The sequence below is a fragment of the Apteryx rowi genome, unplaced genomic scaffold (genome assembly GCF_003343035.1).
Source record: "Apteryx rowi isolate R43461 unplaced genomic scaffold, aptRow1 scaffold_148, whole genome shotgun sequence".
In the NCBI taxonomy this organism is placed as follows: domain Eukaryota; kingdom Metazoa; phylum Chordata; class Aves; order Apterygiformes; family Apterygidae; genus Apteryx; species Apteryx rowi.
In genome coordinates, this window is record NW_020447730.1 from 792,604 (window position 1) to 806,877 (window position 14,274).

Consider the following 14,274-nt stretch of genomic DNA (forward strand, 5'->3'; position numbering starts at 1 on the left):
CGCCGCCACAGCGCGCCGCTCCGCGCTGACCCCCCCTTCCCTTCCCTTCCTCCCCCTCTTCCTCCTCCTCCTCAGGAATTTCATCAGCCGGGGCTGAGCAGCTCCTCCCCGGCCCCGCCGCGCTCCGCTCTCCTCACAACCCGCCGGCGGGCGGCTAAGCAGGCGCCAGCAGCCTCTGCAGGCCCCGGCGTCACCCGCCGAGGCTCGTTCTGGGTCGGCCAGGGCTGCCAGAGACCCGTCTCTCACCCAGAGCCTGGAAAACGCGACTCAAAGTACCTCTAGCTCCCTCCCCGCTACCTCTCCTTTAAGGCACTCTGCCCAGTTGCGTGCGGGTGAAAGGGCTAATAGAGTGGCCTCAATGTTATACGCGCTGCCTGGTTGTGAATGCCCCGCTGACTTGAAAATTGGACTTAATTCTTTCCTCTCTTCCTCCCCAAAGCCTCCTGCGACAGGGGCAATGCTGCTGCGAAACCTTCAGATCGCTCACCTCATGGATCTCGCATAACCACATCCACTTTTTGTCGTGCCTATTAAACGCAGCTGTGATCTGGGACCTGAGTGTATTATACAACAAGATAATCCCTGGCCATAAATTTAATACAGGAGAATACCACCAAGCAATTTCTCTAACGTGAAAGAGACAGTATTGGTCAGTGTGACACACTGAGACCCAGAGATAGCAGTGGTGATGATGATTCCTTCAGGAGTCATCGTCCTTTTGAAATCACCTCGTTGGGACTTCTTCCTTTCAGGGGGAGAAAGTAGGAATAAAATTCTTAAACCTGCTAAGGATGCAAAGGGCAAGCTAATGACACTCACTTCCACCAGAAAGTGTTAGTTATAGAAGTAGAATATAGCACCTATGATCCATAGTTTCACTCACCTGCTCTAGTCATCTCATTTAGATGAAGAAGCCTCTTAAAAAAACCTGAAAGGACTCATCCCAGGACAGTAAAGCTCCTTCAAAGTCAGCTGAATTCCTTCAGTAAATACTAGCTGCGAAAGCACAAGGTGAACATACTGCTTGCGTGGTCAGTCAAGCCAATTAATATCCTCCTTCACCTCCTTCATATCTGAAGCTCTACAGAAGCATCTCGCTATTCCAGAGTTATGTCAGCTGTGTGTCCACTCTTCCCTTTGGGTTATACTGATGGATATTCACAGGTCTCTATTCTGAGCTCAGCTTTAGTTTCAGGCGTGCTGCTCCTGAAACCATTGTCACCACTAGGCTTTCCAGTGAAGTGATTATGGATTTGTCTGCCTTCCAGGCTCCTCTAGTTGCCAGAGAGTTAAGATTTCCTGGTAAGTGTAAACAAATAAAGGACAAAAATCATGATTCAAAATTAGTTCTAGAGTAAAGAGGCAAGAAGCTGTAGCAAAATTATAAAGATAGACTTTGAAGAGAGCCAAGGGAGCTGTCAAAGGGGTTGCTGTTTTTCCCTCTGAGGATTTGGGTAGATTTTTGCATAAACATCACTAATTCCTTGTTTATGCTAAATAGTCTTACCAGAGGCTGGAAACAGAAAAAAAAAAAAAAATCCCCAAAAACAACGAGCCAAAAGAGAGTCATCTGCAGCAACTCTGGTCTTTCTGCTATATTAGACAGTACTAAATGCTGAGCTGACAGTGGGAAATCACGCAGTCCCTATATAGTATCAAAACCTCTGATGCTGATATTTAAATCAATCTCTTCTGTTCCTTCTGATTAGAAGATAACTCTCTTTAACATGCATTGTACCATGCCTGTTAGATCTTCTGCATTTACGGACAAGAGAGCATGAAAATAGGTTTCTCGAAAACGGTCCACTGAAAGTGGTGATCATGGAGAAGTTCGCATCCAGTACCCATCCCCTGATCTCGCGCATTAAGCCTAGACTCCCGGCCTCACGCCAGCACCGGCTGGGCTAAGTAGCTATAGCCCTCCCTTAGCACTTACCATTACGTATATCTACTCAAAAGTTTCATGTGAAAGGATGGAAGGAGGGGAACTAGCACAGCTCTCATCATATCAGCAGTTTGTTTATTGTTTTAGCAAGAGAAATAACATAGTTTATGTTTGCTCCTCACGGAATACAAGATGAAAATCAGCCTTCATCACAAGTRACCACAGCATCTCAAAATTAGTGACCTCTGAGCCCTGTCACCTGCTGGCAGTAACATATATACCACCACCACCAGCAGCACATCAAGCAATGTGAGAGCCATTAGTACTCCAAAAATTTATCAAAGGTTACATACTTCAATCAAGTATTATAACAGAAACTTTTCAGTTCTAAGATTGTACTCTAAGTCATATTTTGTGAGAATCAGCTTTTACATTGTAAAAATTTTACCACACAAAGTGCACGGACTTAGGTTATGAGGGCTATGTTTTAGGTTAAGAGGATTTGGTCAACAGACTTCCAGGACCGTTACTGCAGAATACAGTAAAATAGCCCTTCCTAATTATAATGCCAAAGGCAATTCCTAGGGGGAAAAAAAAACAAATAACAGATGCATGGGTCTCCTCAAAAAAACAACACAACTTTCATCTGCAAAAAAAAAAAAATCAGTACTCTAGGCTTGCTTAATTTGGTCACCTCAACTAGTAGCACTCAAGCTAACCTCCATGATGACATTCACAACTTGCAAACCTGCAACACGGAGAGAAACAGGACAGGAGCGACGATTACTGCATGATATTTTTCCACGTGAAGGAAGACCAGCTCGTGTTGGTAGAAGGCCCTCTCCGTCCTCTAGGTCTATAAACACATATTGTCCCGTCTCACCTTTCTACATCGTTCTGCATGTGAAATATTGGCGTGAAAGCAATGGTCGGTGAAGCTTACACGCCGAAGGGATATACCCACGTGGAACTTCATCTGACGCCTCACATGGCTGCAAAAGAAAAAATATATATACTCACGATTGTACCTGCTAGCAGTTTGAAAATAGCACAACATAGCTAACACCACTTCTCTTGGGCCCCAGAGGATACTCTGCAATTGATTTCAGAAATTACCTGGAAAACATAGATCCTGAAAGCAGCAATTAATACCTGGAACATCCTAGACTGCAATATACTCATATTGATTTAGAGCCGATTTTTGTGGATTTAGAACTTTATAAGCAAAAGGGCAGATCACTGTGTGTACATGACTGCAGGCTTGCACAATCGGTTAAATAGTAAATTGGTTAAATAGTTTTATTTAAGTACGGTTTTCTCATGCAGACAAGTCCTGTTTTTCTTTTAGGCTATTTTCCTGCTACTCTGCACTTCGAGCAGCTTTTCTGTGTGTCGAGGAAAGGAGAGAGTTACAGCTCTTTTCTACCCTCACCTCGCAGTAACAGGGCACACGCTCATTTTGGGCCTGGTAACTTGTTCTACTTCTAATGCTTTCTCTTATTCATTACACCTGACAACTGATGTTTCCGAGCATGCCGAAAACTAATTACACCTTACCAGGCAATTTCACCAGAAAAAACGCCAGTTTTTGAGAAGATTTGAGGCCAACGAGGTCTGAAAACTATAAAAGCATTTTTATATGCATGCTCCTTATGCACCATATTCACAAGTACACAGTAGTATAAGAAGAATTGCTGAAACATGTAAAAATGCTTTTCTTTAAAGAAAGACTTGTCTGACTGTTGGCCACAAAACCCTACCATAACTGCTGGATTTAAAGTTGACATTTCGCAGAACTGATATCTGCCAAAGAAGGAATCATTGTTTTTGGAAAAAAACAAGCATCTTTTAGTCATTTTGGAAGAGAAGATGGTATTTATGAGCAGCTTTAAAAATGACCTATATCAGCAGAGGCAATCTGAGATAAAAATTTTGCATACAAATAGTCTAGTGGCAGAATATACGGCTTTTCTTCTGGTGAGAAAACGTACATTGATTTCCACTAAGTAACAACCCTCCCTTGAATTCATTTTAAAACCACATTTTATGAATGTCTGTTAGACATTGTTAGCAGTGTTAAATGGTAAGAAATGTTACTGGGAGAAAGATCATGTAGATTTGATTTGTCACTCTGAGAGGATTCAAACTTACATTATATTAGATGGAAAGTATTAGATTTCCTCACATATTCTGTATCCCCCTTTGCATAATAATAATATAAAATGAATGAGATCAGAACGAAAGAGCAAATGACCATGACTCTGCCATCTAATGCTTTCACATGGTAGATAGATGCGGGGGGTTCTGAGCTCTTCTCCAAGGACTGTTTACGTGTGATGAAATCGGTGATCACTAAAATAATAATCTGCTGTGGAGGGACCAAAACCTAATGTTGTCTCCCTATACCCCGGTGACTGTACTAACCACTAGGCTGAAAAGCCATGCTTGATTTCCCTTGCCAAATGAAATGTAACATTTATATTAAAAAATATATATTATTACTAGATTACTAACTTCAAWTTACTCAAGAAAGACTCACCCTCCTAGGTGATTAAGTCCAATAACACAAAAATTAAACTCTATGAAAAAGATGCAGCACCACCTATTGGGGATACGCACCGTGCGCTGATCATTACAGCAGTAATACAATTTTGTTCTGTTTTTCTGCTAGGGGCCTGCCATCTGCACAGGTTTCTGAGCTGGGCTTCCCACTTCGGTCTTGAACTCAGGCATAAGAATATTTCTTGGATTTGAACCTAGTTATCAGCAAAACACAGATAGAAAAAAATTAAAAAAAACCCCTCAGCTATGGAGAAAAGACCTTTCCAAAAAGGATAAGGGAAGCAGATACCGCACCTGAGGCTGTTCTTGAACAAATTTAGAAAAATCAATTTAATGATCTCCAGGTGCTTTATCAAATCCCAGAAAAGGCCACCAGACTCAGCATGGCACAGCAGAATGCAGCATGTCCTAAAGCCCTGCTGTGCAAAGAAGACACTGATATCTTTACTGGGAAACAGTTGCGGGAGGGGAGGGCTGTCTTGGCTCACAGCAGGTAAATGGTGGCTCAAAACGGCAATAAACAGAGAACTGGGCAGCCTGAGAGCTACCAGCCCCTTCCCCCTCTTGGAAGTCAGGCAGACTTTACCTTGGGTGAAGGAGCTGCCATCACGATCAACAACCTGAAGTTCATTAGTGTTGCTAATTGCTAAAACCAGGAGATAAAGCTTGCATGGCCAGATTAGCACCCTCCCAGGGCTAGTGAATAAACTGGACTGTTTGGACAAGAACGAGATGACGACAGTAGACTTCCACTGACAGAAGAAAAGCGTGAAGAGATTAAGGTGGACAGTAGGAAGAGAGACCACCTGAAAGGGTTTAGCTACTGCTAAGTCCCTTCACTGTCATCCAGTGACTGCTTTAAGGAGACCATGAGACTATGCAGAAGATGTGATTCTGGGCAAAATGAAGCCTATTTAGAAGCTAAGGTAATCTGGTTTTCTTTTTTGGGGGGAAGGGGGTCCTTTTTTCAGCTGAGCAGTCATATCTTCTCTCATTCTTGGGTAGCTGGGCAGGCACTGACTTTCTTACCTGCTGGTCTTATGCCTGGCTAAGCTTCTAACTCATGTGTTGTTCCATATTTTGAAATACTGTCTTCAAGTAGCAGATGTCAGATGCTGCTGTTTCACCTGTCTTTACTTATTCTTACTACCTCAGTATCAAGTCACAAGGTAGTAAAGTTTTCCAGAGCCCTGGAAGGATTTGGGTGAAAGAATAACACATGCTTGTGTGCCAGCTGGGCAGCTGCAGGTGGCCCTCTCTCTTGTCAAGCCGCACTGAGCTAGCGTTGTAGCTGGAGCACGGGTCTGTGGCACCCCTGAAAGCCGAAGCACACCAAGCAGACTTAACACTAGCTCGTTTTGAACCCGAACGTAAGCACACTAATGCAGCATATCTTACAAAAAAGAGGAAATTCCCAAATTGGCAGGCTAGGGTAAGAGAAAGATCCCCTCAGTGAAGAGCTCCTGCGTTTGGCYACCTTGATGACCACCGAGGACCACAGTCATGCCCTAACTACACAGCGTCAGCTCTGCAGTATTGTATTCTCACAGCTAATTTAGGATAAAAGTGTTAAGGACTGACTGCTTTGTAGATGTAGCGATGGGTAATGCGTAAGAATGACTATGCCGTGATAACAATTGTGAGAACTAATTATTAGTAGGGAGTGTTTTGTTAATGAATGTCAGTCTAGCAAAGCTTTGCTTTAAATTAAAAAATCGGTGTGATGTAGCAGTCTCCTAAGCACTCCCATCACACCAAGCCCTAAATGAGTGTGTGTGGGGGGGTACATGAGTATGGATGCGGAGGTGCTGAGTGGATTGTACAAAGTATGGACAATAGCAGGATCAAAACCAACAAAGACCGCACTGCTGCAAGTTTCTAGACCTTATTCTGGCCCGATTAGGTCCTACTAACCAGCAATGCTGCCTGGATAGCTAAGCTTAAAAGCTCTGGGAAGCAGCAAAAGCTGTTCTTTCTCTGTTACTACACAGTGATCTGTTTTCATCGTAACTTTACTCTGAGCCCCTCTAGATCCGCCACGTCAGTGCCACTCAATAAATGCAGCGAGACAGCCATGAAGCAAGGGTGTAGGCAAATCTCATCTCATTAACGTCCCTACCAAACAAAGCCTAGGCTCATGCGAATGTCACGCTTAAACTCTAAGTTTTAATAGTTTATTTCTTAACTCTGCATCTTGATGGAAGGTTGTGCAGGGACAATATTTAAGGCATTTAGGGTTACTTTCCATTCAATGCAGGATGTTTTCAGTGGAGCAGACTTATTTCGGAGTGTTGTGGTTTCTTACCTGGCAGCATCTTTAAACGTATAAAGTATCAGGTATCYGAGCAGGTCTTTGAGCTGTTCTAATAACGGCTCCTGGCCTTTATTAGGTGTCCTGCATTAGCAATTTATAGTTCCCCTTGCTTCCCTCTGCTTAGGCAACTCATTCTTCAGTTCCTTCCTCCACATGTGTAAGTGCAATCTGGCATGGGATCCACTTGGGGAGGAATCCTTCTTATTTGAAGTTCGAGTCTCCTGCAGTGTTTTTAGCCTGTTCACAAGCTGTACGTTTCCCAAGGTGCTGTAGCTGATATAAAGCAATTCCTCCACATTTCTGATGCTCTTAAAGAAACTCCGGGTTCTGCTTCCAGATCAGTAGTTCTGCATATAATCTGGAACAGTTATAGCCTGCATATGAACTTCCTGCATAAGCAAATTATGACTGGTCTCTTAATAAGTCTGTACTCTTTTGTTTGTTTTTTCACACACAATTTCTGTTACTTATCTCCTGGGCCAGCTTCATTGCAAAGTCCCTTCAGTGTGCACAGCCAAATATATGGCCATATCCCCCTCTACTTCCCTTGCATCCTAAAAGAAAGGGAAGGCCAAGTTCTGTGAATTCTGATCTTCCGATAAAATTGGGATACTTTTGGTTCTGCCTTCTCCTGCCTCACACTGGCACTGGTTAATCAGATCTCCAAGCTCATTCAACTGAGAACGACTCTTCTCTTTGTGCTGCCAGTTCTCGGGCAGCCCATCTCGCCGGCCTGCCTGCCAGCGCTGTGCATGCCGGCGGGCGCGAGGGAGGCATGGCAAGAGCAGAACCACCCTGTCCATCACCTGAATCACTTGGGAAAATGCATCCTCGGGCCTGTAACGCTGGAAGAGGGGCCCAGGATACTGCAGCCTCGTGAAAGGATGCTTTAATCTGCCGCTTGGAATCAAGCATTAAAACTCAGCAGTGCGGCAGCATGCGAGACAGCCCTGTCCTTAGGCTTCCCTGTTGTTTAGCAAAGCATCTACCCACTCAGATGGCGGCTGCTGGGAATCTCTCCTGCGGATTTGCCCTGTGCCTGTTACAGGGAGCCTAAGTGCTTAATTCAGAGGTGCTGACTCCCCTAACAGGGTTAACAAGCAAGAAGTTAAGTGCTGCAGCACTCTGCGTTTGTCATCTCCAGCAGCAAGGAGTGTCAAATGGTAATTTAGTGATACTTCATGTCCTTTCTGATAACACATAAGGGATACAGGGAAGTCGAGCTGCTCTTGTGTGCCTCGGTTTTAACCTGTAATGGTCTAATAAATCCTCTTCCTTTTTAATAAAGGAGCATTACAGTATTAGGGTGTTGGGTACATTCTGCTGGTGTTGGTAAATTGTCGTTTTTGGATTTTAAACCTTCAGGCTTATTGCAAATCCTTGAACTGGATTCTGCACAAGTTTATTTTTTGAAAGTTTGACCTATTTGTCAAACATAAAGAGTATTCTGAAAAAAATGCTGTTTAAGTAACTCCACTTCTGTCTAGAAGTAGACTGAGAGGCTGCGTATAAATAGAAAATAAAGCTCTTATTTTGGTGGGAAAGATAGTTTGATCGGTTAAGTGCTCGCCCCTCCCTCAAAATAACTATTTTCCAAACTGGTGTTACAGCACGGAAGCTGTAGTCCGTGTGGCTCTCGGGTGTTATCCCCCAGACACGCGTCAAAAACACATGAAGAAGGGAGAAGATTAATTTCTCGTCTTCTGATTAGCGCTATTTCAGCGCTAATTTGGAAGGGGGGAGCCGCACAGGAGCGCGGCCCGGCCCCTCACCCGGGAGGGTCGCGGAGAGCGGGAGAGGCGCCGCTGCCGCGCTCCGCTCGGGCCGCGCCGCCGTCCCGTCGTGCCCCGCTGCGCGGCCATTGGCGGAGCGCTCCCCTGACGTCATTGGCCGGCGCTGCCCCGCCGCTCGCAGGTTGGGCAGCGGCGCTGACGGCTCCGTGACGTCTCACCTGCCGCGGCATGCCATTGGCTCAGGGCGCCCTTATAAAGGCCCCCCGCGCGCACATGCGCCCTTTCCTCAGTGGCCGCACAAGGTGCTGTGTCCTTCAGCTGAAGCTAAGGCCGTTCCAACCCGGCGACTAGCACCGCGCCCCCCGCCATGGCCTCCGTCTCCGAGCTCGCCTGCATCTACTCCGCGCTCATCCTGCACGACGACGAGGTCACCGTCACGGTGAGTGCGCGCGCGCCCGCCCGCGCCCTCGCAAGATGGCGGCGAGCCGCGGCATGGCCGGCGGCGGCCGTTTAACGGCTGCCTCGGAGCCGGGCGCGCGGCGGCGGCCGTTTAACGGCTGCCTCGGAGCCGGGCGGGCCGCGCCTTAGCGCTGCTCTCGTTACAGGAGGACAAGATCAACGCGCTCATCAAGGCGGCCGGAGTGAACGTGGAGCCCTTCTGGCCGGGCCTCTTCGCGAAGGTAGGCGGGGGGCAGCTGCCCGCGGGGGGGGGGGCTGCCCCGGGGCTCCGCACCGTCTCCCTCCCGGCGGGGGTGGCTCCCCGCCTGCAGCCGCTGAAGGCGCTTCCCCTAACGAAAGCTCCATTAGGGCCACACCGCGAGGCAGAAACCTGCCTCCCACGGCCCGGCCTGGCGAGGCTTTCTCCGTRTTTGCTCTTCCTAGGCGCTGGCGAACATCGACATCGGCAGCCTCATCTGTAACGTAGGAGCCGGTGGCGGCGCTCCGGCCGCCGCTGCTCCCGCTGGCGGCGCTGCTCCTGCGGGCGGTGCTGCCCCCGGTAAGTGGGCTCCGCTGGCCGAGGCGGCGGTGTTTCCTTGGAGGAAATGCTTGATGGAARCTGATGGCAAAGCAGCTCCTTAGCTGACTCTGCCCTTGTAAATATTTAGGGGGGTTGAGCTTCTTAGTGGGCGTGTAGGTGTTCAAGAGCAAAGCAGCCTTTAACTTTAGAAAGGCTGGAATTGCACTTAGTCAGTGGGCACGGCTAGCATTACTGCTGAATYAAGTCTGAACTACTTGTATGCATCATCGGGACCCGAGAGTGATGGGTAGAGAGAGATCGCCTGCTTTGTAAAGCTTTTCAGGTTTGACAGGAATTTGGAAAAAAAGATTTTAACTACATTTCTGTCCTGCTTATAAGATGTAACAGTTTCTAGTAGTGGAGACACTAGTCTTATTGGGCCCCATTAGATTAGCTTGTTGTGATTGTACAGGCTTTGTTTCTTAATGTTATGGTCTTTCTGTAGAAAGTCTTGTGACTTTTGTGACCTGAGAAAATGAAAAAATGCTGACTATTTTCTCCTTTTCTAGCTGAGGAGAAGAAGGAAGAAGAAAAGAAAGAAGAATCAGAGGAATCTGATGATGACATGGGCTTTGGTCTTTTTGACTAATTAGTTTTGTACATGTCTGTAATAAAGAACATTTAAGTGAACTTTTTGTTTATATAAAGATGATGCATGTGAAGGGGAGTGGATGGAGGACTGGTGCGTTACCTGTAGCTACCAAAGCTGCTTTCATACTGCGCATCAGTTCAGAGCTCTGCAACCCTTCCTGACAGGCGGTGGTACTGAATGTTGTCACTGTCAGTGTGCTGCGCCTGTGATGGTTACAGCTCTCACTTGCCTTCATGGCTTATGAGCAAAGGGAGAAGTGTAACTAACTGCAGGGAGTGTGGGCTGTGGTCAGGTTTAACAAAGCTGCTGCTACTGCTGAAGCTGCAGCACCTGGGGATCATTAACAACACTGCGCTTTCTAGCAGCAGGTAACTTAACCTGTTCAGGAGCCCTTAAAAGGGCTGGGCTGTGGCAGGGTTTAAATGCACTTCACACTGGAGGGCAGTTGAGCCTTGGGAAAATGCTGTAATTAGGGGCTAAAGTCGTGTTGTTACTTACTCATGGTTACATGTGACTTAAAAGCTAACAAAGTCTTGGAAGGCTTCAGGCTCTTRGCTTGCAGCCAAGCCTAGGCTGTGTAAGGTGCTTAAACTGCCTAACTTGTTACTCTTGCAAAAATAGTTACAGAGCATCTCTGCTGTGAAGGGTGGGAATGGGAGACTGTGTGATTTTGTTCATAATTAATAACTAAAACTCTGGAACAAGGACTCTCCAGAGCAACTGAGCAAGGGCTCAGTCTGTCTTTTAAGTGTGTATGTTAAGTTTGTCAGTATCCTAGCAGAATGTCCTGATTTTGCAAGAGGAAGGACTCCAGAATTACGCAGGCTTATTCCACATCTAGAATGAAAAATGCTCCCTCTTCCTCCCGAACTGGCTTCCAGTTGTTTTCCTGGGGGGTGCGGGTGGCCTCCTCGCGCACGGGTCCTGGAGCAAAGGCTGTACCCATGGGTGGCCCTTGCGTAGCTGCTGCGATGTCTGCTGCAGCCTGCCTCCCCCTGCCCACCCCTTCTTAAAACTCCCTCGAGGAAAACCGATTCTAGAAGGCTACAGGAGGGCAACAAGTGACAGCAAGCAGATTGCGAACGAGCTGCATAGGCACCAAGTGACATTAACCTGTTCCTGTGCTCTGTATTTAGAGAAAAGCTGTGGGGTTTTTGGAAGATAACATATAAACCTTGGTTTTCCTCCTTGGATGCTCGCTGTTTCAGTCAATTCTTCAAAGTTTGGGGGATCGGGTAGGGGGATAAATCACAGCAGACAAAACTCAATGATATTTTCTGAGGTGCGCACACACATCACATACATACATACAAAATATATATTATAGCCAGAATTTCACTGGTAACACCTTTTTAATAGGTCAAAGTAACTGTACAGTTCATTATATTCTTCCTGAGAATAATTTATATCCCTCAACAGCAAAAAGGGAGTGTGGTTTTTATTTTAACAGAACAGATGGTATAACTGGAAAACCAAGGAAAATCTAATTACACTGCTCTACTGTAACTCCTCCCAGGCAAGATAGACAAAAAGATGGGTTAGTTAACTACAGTGGGTTTAAAATATTCAACATGGCTTTAATCTTTCTTTATAAATTATATAAAAATGGGGAACGTGAATGGTTACAGAACTCCTCTAAATGCGGCTCTGAATTGCTCTGGTACAAAGCAGCATTTTTGCTTCCAAGGAAAATAACATTGCTACAAAAAAACTGGCACGTTATTCTGGTGAAAGACACGAGAGTTTTCGGTTGTGTTCTACAGCTAGTTTCCAAACAAATGCTTCACACGTCCACAGAAAAGGAAAAGGCAGGAAAATGAAGAGGGCTTTAGTTTGTCTTGAAATGACCGAAGTCTTGAAAATATAGCTTTTTATTTTCTTTCTCTGTAAATTGTGATTAGCATATTGCGACGTAAGTGTTCTAATAAAAAAATTCCAGTCTGGATAGTTTATATACTGTGGGCAAGAATTCTCAGCCCTGAGGTTTCCCCGAATTCTTCACTTCACAATATCTTTCCCCGACCTGCCGCTCGAACCCCTCCGGCTCCGAGACGGCGACCCCGTGGCCGCTTTAGGYTAAGCACGTCCTAGGCGATGGCGGGGGGGTTAATTGCGCGCCAGAGTCGTGATTTTCCCAAGGACTTCTGTACAGACTTCATCTGGTGATAATGCCACTTTCTGAATCCCGGACCAGCTTGGCTTTAGGATAAAAACCGGGTTAAACTTTCGTAAGGAGAGAGAAAACCAACAGCCGTCAGTCAGGTCTGCTGAAGCAAGAGTCGCTGGAAAGCCAGGACTACGCTGGGTGAATCCTCGCTGCTGGTGGAAGGTGGAGTAACATCCTTTCGCAAGCAGAGCTCTCTAACGGAACGCCGAAACTCTTCCCTCGGGATTTAATGCGGTCTGGACTGACCGATCATTTTCAGTCTGGCTTGATCGATAACATCCAGCAAGTTCTTGGCGTCCACAGCCAGAGCGTGAGCAGCCGTGAGCATCTGCTTTTTGTACTCCTGCTGCAGGCTCGTCATGACGTACTGCTGGGCCAGCTTCATCTTGTTGATGAGTTCGGCCAGGTCGGAGTTGAGCAGCTTCTGGGCCATCTCGATCTGGAAAAGCAAGGTGCGGTCAGCCGGGCAGACCGTTGGGAGCGCTGCGCTCCCGGCAGCGGCAGCAGCACCACCGGAGCAGCGGCGCTGTCTCCCCTCTCACCGAAACCTGGGCAGCCCCCGCTCGGGATTGAAGCTGCAGCAATTTCCCTGGAGACTACGTGGAGCGGGCAAAGTCTCCGCACTCGCTGCTCTGCCCTGATTATCGGCCGCATGGAGGTCAAGAGCAGTCTTCTGGTCAGCCACCCACCGCTAACCCTCATCACTAAGACTGGATTTAACCCGAGTCCAAAAGTTAACGCTTTGTCCTAGGTTTCCCGGTCCTTATTATCATCATCTCCCTCTTTTTTTTCCCTAATAGCTCTAAAGCAGTAAAAATAAAACAGGGCAAGAAGCAAGCTGCAGATTGCTTAGCAGAACCACATTAGCTAAGGCGGGATGATTCTCTAAGAGCGTATTTAAAGAATCCTTCTCAGGCCTTCTCATTATCCCACTCATCCAGGGTTTAGAGGGAAAATGTTTATTCCTAAGAACCTCACTGAAGGATCTCGGTCAGTTCTCATTGAGAACTAGGTTACTAAGGGATATTTTCTCAGCAAATGCTTCCAGCTACACCGAGCTACGCCAAATTAAGCGTTTAATGACTGTGTGCAAGCTGTAGTTTAATGAAAGATTAAACTTGCAGTCAGAATTAATTCCCAGATGGCGTTCCTGAATTGGAATACCGATTTCCATACAAGCATTGATACCGTTCTTCCTTTCACTTTGTATACGTGTTGTGCGCTTTTCAGTTACACCCACTTCAGGTGTCCTCACTTTGGGCAATACAAGCACATGTCCACACAGCAATTCAATTCTAATAAAATTCATTTCGTGAAGGATTCTAACCTGAGAGTTCACTCTGCTTAGTGAATCTAACACATGCAGATGCAAAGAAGTTAAAAAAAAACCCTAGTACTTCAATTTTAGGAAAGCCCAACCCCATCCAGACAGTTGTCCTGCCTGAGGACAACTTCAAACTTAACGCGTGAGCTTTCCGTGAGCGGAGCTCTACGTACCTCTCGGTGAGTGCTCGCAGGAAGCACTGGCAGGGTCTCATCGACTGTTGCCAGTAAGGTTCTTAGCGCCAAGCCAACCTCCTAAGAAGAAAAAGAGAAAAGGAAATAATAAATTTGACAGAGGACAGCCCAACGGCACACGTCACCACGTTCTGATTCAATCACCCCTCTCCAGAGCATGTTGTTTGGTTTAAGCTCATCAGCTACATACAGGAATTACTCTAGACCACGTAAGCAGATGTCTATTGAACTTTAAAAACCTGGAATGGATAGAAAAGTCTTACAGCAGGAGTGAAGGAAGCAGCGGGTACTCTTATCGCTCATCTCGGTAAGAACAGAGTTAAAACCACATGGCTCAGCGGCTTTGAAAACCCCATCCGTAATTCCTTACTTCATACCGTCAAAACAAGGTGTCACAGGATTAATTGAAAAAAGTTCTTTTTAAAAAATGAAATGCAGAGAAGTTAGCGCACAACTCCCCACCCCCTGATAAGCGCAGGCAAGCT

The 14,274-nt window shown here is 46.4% G+C and overlaps 2 protein-coding genes and 1 long non-coding RNA gene across 23 annotated transcripts in view; 2 read left to right on the top strand and 1 right to left on the bottom strand.

Annotated features, from left to right (window-relative positions):
• Positions 1-7,320, top strand: part of LOC112962418 — a 20,145-nt gene extending 12,825 nt beyond the window's left edge. The window contains exons 2-3 of the long non-coding RNA XR_003252294.1: positions 440-1,302; positions 4,557-7,320. This is a non-coding gene — a long non-coding RNA (uncharacterized LOC112962418). The remainder of the gene's footprint in view (positions 1-439; positions 1,303-4,556) is intronic.
• Positions 7,321-8,764: 1,444 nt separating this feature from the next.
• RPLP1 (ribosomal protein lateral stalk subunit P1) lies at positions 8,765-10,142 on the top strand. The gene is made up of 4 exons (XM_026058547.1): positions 8,765-8,933; positions 9,100-9,174; positions 9,377-9,491; positions 10,022-10,142. Exons 1-4 carry the CDS (start codon positions 8,862-8,864, stop codon positions 10,099-10,101), a joined length of 342 nt encoding a protein of 113 aa, XP_025914332.1. The 5' UTR covers positions 8,765-8,861; the 3' UTR covers positions 10,102-10,142.
• A 1,295-nt stretch (positions 10,143-11,437) lies between these two features.
• The window catches only part of PTK2 (protein tyrosine kinase 2), a 198,973-nt gene continuing 196,136 nt past the window's right edge, over positions 11,438-14,274 (bottom strand). For 16 of the 21 annotated variants that reach the window (XM_026058544.1, XM_026058537.1, XM_026058530.1 and 13 more), the window contains 2 exons: positions 13,769-13,849; positions 12,498-12,710 (listed from right to left, as the gene is read on the bottom strand). In XM_026058544.1, coding sequence (XP_025914329.1) covers positions 12,498-12,710; positions 13,769-13,849 — 294 coding nt within the window. Of the gene's footprint in view, positions 12,711-13,768; positions 13,850-14,274 lie in introns of all 21 variants that reach the window. The other 5 variants (XM_026058523.1, XM_026058522.1, XM_026058529.1 and 2 more) reach the window with 1 other exon arrangement.